This window comes from Benincasa hispida, chromosome 11 (assembly GCF_009727055.1).
Source record: "Benincasa hispida cultivar B227 chromosome 11, ASM972705v1, whole genome shotgun sequence".
Lineage (NCBI taxonomy): Eukaryota > Viridiplantae > Streptophyta > Magnoliopsida > Cucurbitales > Cucurbitaceae > Benincasa > Benincasa hispida.
In genome coordinates, this window is record NC_052359.1 from 18,046,212 (window position 1) to 18,055,770 (window position 9,559).

Sequence of the window (9,559 nt, forward strand, 5' to 3'; positions counted from 1 at the left end):
ATTAGTGAAAAATATATATTTGTTCTTTTATGATCTTCCAAATTTAGAGGAAATAAAAGTCAAACTATTGAAGAAATGTGATGTCCATGGGCTATTATGATGATGAGAGAGATTTAATTAAAAAAATTTATAACATAGTAAAAATATAGAGTAACAATCGGAAGAAGAAAAAGAAGATGATAATGAAATTCATGGAGAAACATTAGCTAGAATCAAAAGTTTTGATTTCGTTTCAATTTTTCATTTATTTAACCATGTTTCTACATAAAATGTAATGAGTTAAATGTTGTTCTTTGGCAAAAAAAAAAAAAATAATAATAAAATTAAAAATTAAAAATTAAAAGAAAATAATTGAAATCTGTATTTTATTCAAATAAAAATTGGTAGAATTATTGAATAAAAAAGTATCAAAACATAAATAATAATTATAGAAGCATATTATTTAGAGTTCAAAAAACTACATCAGATACCCTAGACATATGAACTCAATTCTGCACCCCAAACACAGACAAATTAACTCCACATATATATAAACTTCAGACATCCTATCTCAACTCGATGCCCCAAAAAACCCGACAGTGATAATAACAATAGACCACACATTTGTTGACACTGATGGATAAGAACATAGGCAACTGCAAATATAACAATGCAAAAGAATTGGTAGATAACAAAATTAGATTTTGCTTTCGAAGTCTATTAGTGTTAGATCATATCGATAGCAGGAGTCCATCAATGTTAGATTATATCACTGATAGATTTTGCTATATTTGCTATTTTTTAAAATGTTGCTATACACTTAATTATTGTCCCTAAAAATACTATTCAATGCAATTACCCTAAGAATTATCATAATGGACTATTTCGTCCCATGTCAAATTTTAAATATACAAAATATATGTCACTTTACAAAGTACTACAATTAATTGTCAACAATTACCAACATAAACATAGTTGAACTGACATAATCTTTTTCTCAATAATAAATGTTTAACTCAATAATTATTACAAGTTTCTTCTAAAGAAATAATTATTACATGATTAATCATATTGAATGTAAAAAATATCAAAAGTCTTGTATTGACACGAATTTTGCTTCTTTCATTATGTGAAATTTAAATCAGTTAATTTATAATCTTAGAATACGAAACGTTTTATTTTGTTTATATCTTAAGTTACATAAATTAATTCAATAGTTATTGCACGTTTAATCATTCTTATTGACCAAAAAAAAAATATCAATATAAATATGAAATTATACGGTGTCAATTAAACTAAAAATAAAATGTACATTGCATGTGGTAAATCTCTCATTGTATTAAATAAGAGAGATGTATATGATCACATATATCTTGAAATTTGAAATTTTATATTATAAAAAAATACGTTTTTTTTAACATTAAAAATGTATAGTACACATTATTCATGGACCACATACTTAATAAGTATAGACCACGTTTATTGATAGTATTTGATAAGAACATTATAATAAAATACCTGATTAAACAATATATATATATTATATATCATAAAAATATATAAAAGTATCATTTTTATGTTTATGAGACAGCTTTTGAATTGAAAAGCCCTAGAGTGGGACAGAGTCGACAAGCAAAGACTTGATATAAGCTTTTGTGGAGCCTTGAGATTGTGTATAGCCATCTCCATCTTTGTATATCACATTAAATAGTCTTGTGAGGTTCAAAACTCTCCTAAGAACAGCCCTTGGGACCTCATCATTTGTGGTGACAACACAATAATTCTCGACTATATCCTTCCAAGAATCATCTATTTGTTTGTGTAATGCATTTATGGCATCGTATTCCGATGCACTATTCTGTTCCATGTAGCATTCAATGGCAGAAGCCACATGACCTCGTTCTTGTTCAAACTACGAATCAAAACCGATAACGAACATATATTTTTTAGCAACATAAGCAAATTATTTTGTAGATATAATAATGATGGAGGTAGGTAGCTAGCCAACCTTATGCGAAACCATGTCGTTCATGAATCGACAAATAACAGTGGAAGCTTTGAGAATATTAGGCATGGAGGTGACCCATTGAACAGCTTGTTGTGTGCCCAAATCTCCCATTCCCAAGAGAGCTGTTACCATAAGCAATTTGTGGCCAAAAGATATTAAAGCAATATCTAAGTATTCTTCCACAGTTGGTGTGTATCCTTCCTTGCACCAGTTTGCCTCTACCAAAAACACCCTTCCAAGCTCTTTTGTCTACAAAATATTTAATCCTAATTAGTGTTGAATTGTCCCTAAACTTTAAAGTTATTAGTATTTCTTCATTATTTATCATTGTTATTATTACTAGAATTATTCTTATTGTGTCTAAACATGTTATCTCTATATAATTGATACATTAAAAGGTACTTATTTATTTCTCATTTGATAACTATTTAGATCTCATATAGTAATCATTTGATTTTTTAAAATGAATTAAGCATAACTTCCTCTATATTTCTTACAACGGTTTGCATTTTTCTTAAGTACAAGAGTCGAATTCTTATCTAAATTCAAGTGTTTAAAAACTATATTTTGATTTTGGAAACAAACTAAAAATTTTTTTAAAAAAAAAAAAAGGAATAAATATTTCTGGTGAAAGAAGTAGGTTTATAAGTTTATTTTTTTAAAAGATAAAATAGTTACCAAATCCAACATCAATTCTTTTGTATTTAGTTTTTGAAAATTATGCTTTTAGATCCTATAATTACCCATGGATTTGTAGATTTTGTTATCCACTTTTAAAATCGTGTTTCTAAAAGTAGCTATCATAAACGAGATTGTTCTTGTTTTTTATAAAAAATAATTTTCTATGAATTCAAATGTTTTCTGCAAAGATCCATAAAGAAATTGTAATAAAAAAGACAATAATTTCGGTTTCTGAAAATTAAGTATGCATGCACTATTTCTACCTACTCGTTAATTATCTACTTCATTTTTCTACGAGCACCAAAATAATTTTAAAAAAAATCAAATGATTATCAAACGAGTTTTAAAGATATCCGGCTATTTCTATATATATATATATATATATATATATTAATGTTCTTGTTTTTTTTTATCAATTTCATACCGCTTCTTTCATGTGATGGATGCAATATGTTGTTGTTTCTTGATTGCTCATTTCATGTTCAATTTTATCAAAAACATCTAGCAAAGCATCGTAATACATCTTCAAATAATTTGGGAGCTGCTCTGTCTCACTCTTTTCCCATCTGCAAAATTAAGAAACTCCATTATTTCATTTCTTTTACTTCAAAAATATTTTTTAAAACTTGAAAGTTGAATTATAATTTTTTTTTCTTTTTGAAAAGACAACATTCAAATAAAATCATCACTATGGACATTTTATTAGAAAATTAATTTCACACATCAAAAACTTTTTTTCATTCAATCTTGTTCATATTCTAATTTTTAACTTCATTTTTATTTTAATTTTTCCATGTAATGAATTCCTTTAACTCTTCTATTTTTGTTGAAAAACTGTTTTATTAAAATTATTCTAAAATTTTTAATATTTGGTTTTTTTTAAAGTACAATATAGATAAAATGATTAAAATCAAGTATATATTTTAAATTTAGTTCAATATGATTTAAGAACGAGTTTAATTGATAAAAATGAAATGATTTTTATATACAAGTTGGTGGAAGGTTCTGTTTCTATATTATTATTCTTCAAAGACCTACTTACAACACTTAAATGAGAATTTGATATAATTTCATTTTTAAGAAGTAAAGAAGAAAAAAACATACGAAGGTACTTTTTTACGTAATTAATTAAGGGTCAATTAGTCGCTCGGTCAATTATCATCTTATTTTAATGAAAAAAAAAAATAAATAAAAAGAAAAACACTCTACAAGAGTATTTTGTGAAACAAATTTCAAAGTTCAAACGTAAAATTGAAACTTTTCAAAGTCTAGGCATTTAGGTTAAATTAGAAAAATTACCTTCAAAAGTTATCATTTGTTTAAAAAACTATCATATATATTAATTTTTTAATCATAAATATTATCCTTAATCGTTCATAAATGTTTTAAAACTATCATATTATAATAGAAATTATTAGTTATAATGTTGAATGAAAATTGAGATATAGAACGATATAACGGTGATTAATAACGAAAATTGGGTTTTGAAACACATCAACATTGTTTCGAGTCACTGTCACACGTACACACCAATTCTCAATTTCTATCCCAAATTCTTATGGAAGTCTACTCCAAGGATATTTTTTAAACTTTCTAACGGATTTCTATTCTAGATGTAGTTTTCAAATATTTATAAAAGTACCAATGATAATATTGCAATTTTAAAAAGAATATGAGTATTTTTTTTTAAAAAAAAACAAATTAAGGAAAAGTAGTTTATTAAAAACAGAAAAAAAAACCAAATTTTTTGCCCAAAAAAAGAAATAAATAAGGGAAAGAAAACCCACCTCTCAAGTGCATGGGTCAAGAGTTCGAGTTCTTCAAATGTGCCATAAACATCATAAATGTCATCTAACATTGACCCAATAGCAATGATTTTGGTCATAATAAGTCTAGCACTTAAAAATTGGGGTTCAAAGAATATCCCAAGAGCAAAAAAGTATCCCTCCACTATTCTGTTCCTTGCAAATGATAGCTTTTCTGCAAAACCATAATCTTCCCACCACCTGTTCCAATTAAATCAAACTCAGTTAATTATGTTTCTCTGAACATAATAATAATCAAAAAAGATTTCAGAACTTCAAATTAATCACTCTGAGATGTAAGCAATCTCTTTCTGATGAAGCTTTTGCAATTGGTTGAAATCCATCTTTGCAAAGTTAAGCAAACCCTCATTTTTCCATGGCTTCTCGCTGTACAAACCAATGTAGTGTCTAGCTTCAAGCCTCGGCAAGTTCTTGTACAGCGGCCACTTCAAAGCGCGGCGAACCTCCGCTGCAACCATTGGTTCGGTGGCCGAGTCGCTGACTATGGCTTCTAGCCGAGCGTTAGCGAAACGAAACGCTTCGTCCAATGCTTCCTCTCCTCGCATCCTCAATTGCGATGCTTCGTACAAACTCAAGAGTTCTTCCACATTGTTATCGTATGAACTTTCCCATTTGCCTCGAAACTTATCGAACAGCTCTGCAGAAGCAAGATTTAACATTATGTTACGAAAATAAACGTCTTTCCCATTTCCCCAATAGATTCGTGATGTAATTATTAGTGATTTTTTGTTCCCGTTGCTTAAAATAAAAAGACTTGCGAGATGATATGTTGTATCCTTGTTGTCTGAGAAGTCTGAAACTGAGAGTGATAGTGTGAAGATCATCATCATCATTGTTGGCAGTTATAGCAATATGATGGAGTTGTTGAAGTATTTTGTGGATTTCATTTTCGAAATGGTAAGAAACGCCTAAGCGTTGGATTGAATCAATGAGTCTCAGTTTCTCAGTCTTATCTTTTGTTGCAAAAATTAATTGACATTTTATTTCTTCTTTCAATTCTTCCATCTGTTTCTCCATCAACTGGTTGCCTTCTTCCTGAAAAATTTACCAAAATTTTATATCAAAATGCCAAACATTACCTAGAAATGAAAAAAGCAATTAAATGTTTAAGCAATAATTACATAATATATAACTAATTTAATATCTTATGAATTTCTTTGACATCCAAATATTATAAGATCAAGAAATTGTCCCATGAAATTAGTAGATATAAATAATAGTAAATAATCACCCGAGGAAGAGAATGGTAGGAAAGAAAGTAATCTCCCCAAACGCTAGCTTGAAATTGGGCAGACCTTCGAGCCACCTCCGAATAGCTAGGAACAGCTGATACTTTCGAACACATGTTTTTATTAAAAAAAAAAAAATGGTCTTTTTTTTTAATCGTATTCTTTTGGCGTTGGAATTAGCGTTAGCTTTGTGGTGAGNTTTTTATTAAAAAAAAAAAAATGGTCTTTTTTTTTAATCGTATTCTTTTGGCGTTGGAATTAGCGTTAGCTTTGTGGTGAGGGAGAAAATGAAGACATGGGCTCCATATTTATAATGGGAATGATGAAGGAATTAACTTTAGGTTCGACAGAGACCTTTTGATTACATCTTCGTTGGTATGACTTGATTTTAGATAAATGATAATCCCTTTTCACACTTTAAATACTGCCCAAATATCATTTCACTCGAGTCATTTGACTTAGATAGCAACTCAATAATATTACTTTGTAAATTTTGTAGGTTGTAAAATATTAAAATAAGGGTTTTTCATTTTTAGTACAATAATATTTGGGTTGAGGATATGAAACTCTAACCTCGACAAATGGTACATGTATTATGTTTGGTTGAGCTATATTCATATTGTCAATTTTAAAATAAGGTTAAATACATGTTTTAGTGAGCAAAATTTATATATTGTAAAATTCTAATCGAATTTAAATGTACTAAAAATTTAAATAATATATAATAATGTACCTTGAAAATTTTAAATAATAAAATTTAAAATATATATACCAACAATTTTAAGTTTTAAAACCGAACAACATATAAAAGTTTATGTGCAAATATTTGAAAGCATGAGGTTGCTCTAATACCTTAGGACTTGTCTGGTAGAGAATTTGAAAACAAAAATTTGAAAATAATGAATTAAAATGAAAAAAAAAAGTTGTATTTTATGAGGTTGCTTGAACTTTAATTTAAATAATTACAAACTAGTTGTAGTTACCCACTAAATATTAATTGATAATAAACTATTAATAATTTATTTATGAACATGAATTATGCTAAAAAAATTGTAAAATTATTATATTGTACTAATATATAATTTATAGGATAAATTGAAAATTTTGTTCCTATCATTTGGAAGAAGTTAAAATTTAGGTTTTATGATTGATTTGGTTAGATAAAAAATTCATAAATAATCATTGTGGTAGATATTATTTAAAAGGATTTAACAAACTATAGAGACTGTATATGAAATTCTATCAAACCATAGAAACTAAAATCTAAATTTTAGAACCATATGAACTAACTTTTAACTATCCTAACCTAGAGATCGAATTTTGAATTTAACGTAAATTATAATATATTACATAATAAATATTTGAATATTTTTAAAAAATGAATTGAGTTTATATTATGACATACTATATTTCTAAATGTTTTTAATATTATTTAATATAATTATGCATTTTAAATTTTAAAATTCAAATTTTGGATACAATATAAACATAAAAATGTTGTTTTCAGATTTTATATTATTTAGAACACAAAGAACAAACAGAATTCGGGTTATCTGCCGAACACATATTTACCGAATTCAATAAATCTAAAAACGATAAAATAGAATCTGGACTACGAACCAAACAGGTCCTTAATATCTTAGTACAACTCCATCTATTCAAAAGATGAGGATGCTCTCCAAAGTTCTTTTAAAAAATATTTTATGTTTTTCGGCTGTTGAAAAGATAAAGTTTAATAAAAGGTTGCTTTTTGGCTTTTTAAGAGATGAGAATCCTTAAAATAGCAATATTTTAGTAAGAAATTTCTAAAGGAAAAATTGTACAAACCACCCCTAAACTCTAGGATTGGTTAGAATCATACCAGAAATTTTCAAATTTGATCATTTATCATGGAATGTGATTGTTGAAGTTAATTATCAAATATGATTTTTGCCATATTTGATAATATATTAATAACAAATTTGAAATTTAACGTAATTTATAATATATTACATAATAAATATCGAGTTTATAACAAATATATACTATTTCTTTAAATACTTCATTATTTAATATAATTATGCATTTTAAATTTTAAAATTCAAATTTTTGATACAATGAAAACATAGAAATGTTGTTTTCAGAATTTACACTGTTAAATCACAGAATCTGAAAACAGTTTTCAGGAACAGAATTCGGGTTTTGTGTCAAACACATATTCACTGAATTCAATAAACTTGAAAATTATAAAACAAAATTTGGATCTCAAACCAAACCGGTTTATTACAACCTCGTCTTTTCAAAAGATAAGGATGCTCTCCAAAGTTCTTTTTAAAAAGTATTTTATGTTTTTCCACGGTTGAAAATATAAAGTTTAATAAAAAGTTGTTTCTTGGCTTTTAAAAAGATGAGAATCCTTAAAATACCAATATTCCAATAATAATTTTTGAAAGGAAAAATTGTACAAATCGCCCCTAAACTCTAGGATTGGTTAGAATCATGCCACAATTTGATCATTGATCATCAAAAATGGTTGTCGAAGTTAATTATCAAATATGATTTTTGCTGAAGTTTGTAGTTGGAGGTTGTTGTCAGAGCCTAAAATTGGTCACATGAAGGTGGTATTGGAGTTGGTAACCAGAGTTTGTCGTTAGAGATAGTTTTCAGATCCCAAAGTTGGTTGTCGAAATTGGTTGTGCAAATGTAGTTAACAAAGATGATCGTCAAAGATAAGTTTTTTGGAGTTTGTAATGGGGGATAGGTGTCGAAGCACGAAGTTGGTGACATGAATGTGGTAATGGAATTGGTTGCGGGAGGTTTGTCATCAGAGGTGGTTGTCGAAATCTAAAGTTGGTCGTCGGAGTTGCTCGCTCGCAGGTGGTCATCGAAGCTAGTTTTCATCAAAGTTTGTAGTCAAAGGTGGTTATCTAAGACTACGAAGGTGGCTGTCGAAGTTCGTTATCGGAGTTTGTTGTCGGAGGTGGTTGTCAGAGTCCAAAATTGATTGTCGGAGTTGGTCATGCAATGTTGTCATTGGAGTTAGATCAACGAAGTTCATTTTGATAGATATTTTACTAGAAATGCATAAGCTTTTATATCAAAACCAAATGTGCAAAATCATGAGCAATCTAGCCGTAAATTTTACATAAATAGAGAGCTAGATAAAAATAGGTGATTACACCAAAATATCTTACCATATATACTAGAAAAGTATAAATCTTTATATCAAAACCAAATGACTATTAGATGAGTAACTTATCTGTATCTTATAAAGAATTTGTTGTCTTCTAATCTTTCTAATGTAAGATCTTCAACATGGTGGAATATATTCTTTTCTAAGGTTAAAGTTAATTTTGATAGATATTTTACTTTAATATTATATAAGTCACTACTAATCAAATCAATTTGATGTAAGAAAGTTAAAATCTAAATATTATAATTTATAAAGGTAAAAAGAAAAAAAAAAGAAAAAAGAAAAAAAGAAAAAGAAAAAGCGCAAAATGAGTGCAATTTAATGGTGTATTGACATGCATTTCTTATCTAGAATTTTGCTGTCCAAAGTCGCATACCACATTTATAGTACTAAAAAAGAGATAAGGGGTTATAACCATAGATATCTTCGAAGTTTCAAAATTTTATGTTATTAAAAAAACATGAACACGTCTTCTCACACTAAAAAATATGTGGTCCACGTTATTCATGGACCCACTTACTTTTCTGTATAATATCTAATGAAAATATCAAGTGATAATAACTATAGACCACACACTTGTTGACAGCGATGGATAAGAACATACGGAACTGTAAATATAATAATGTAAAAAAATTGGATAGATACAACCATTTTGGTTTTGAAA

General features: G+C 27.6%; 1 protein-coding gene across 2 annotated transcripts; it reads right to left on the reverse strand.

Annotated features, from left to right (window-relative positions):
- Window positions 1–1,501: 1,501 nt before the first annotated feature.
- LOC120089925 (alpha-farnesene synthase-like) lies at window positions 1,502–6,076 on the reverse strand. 2 transcript variants are annotated; one of them, XM_039047369.1, is made up of 8 exons: window positions 5,937–6,076; window positions 5,726–5,860; window positions 5,253–5,529; window positions 4,762–5,131; window positions 4,456–4,674; window positions 3,093–3,234; window positions 1,988–2,236; window positions 1,502–1,891 (listed from the first exon to the last, which is right to left on the reverse strand). In XM_039047369.1, exons 2-8 carry the CDS (start codon window positions 5,837–5,839, stop codon window positions 1,589–1,591), a joined length of 1,674 nt encoding a protein of 557 aa, XP_038903297.1. In that variant the 5' UTR covers window positions 5,840–5,860; window positions 5,937–6,076; the 3' UTR covers window positions 1,502–1,588. The 2 variants fall into 2 exon arrangements, with proteins under 2 accessions (XP_038903297.1, XP_038903296.1); XM_039047368.1 differs by lacking the exon at window positions 5,937–6,076 and having other exon boundaries at window positions 5,726–5,909.
- Between the last annotated feature and the right edge of the window lie 3,483 nt (window positions 6,077–9,559).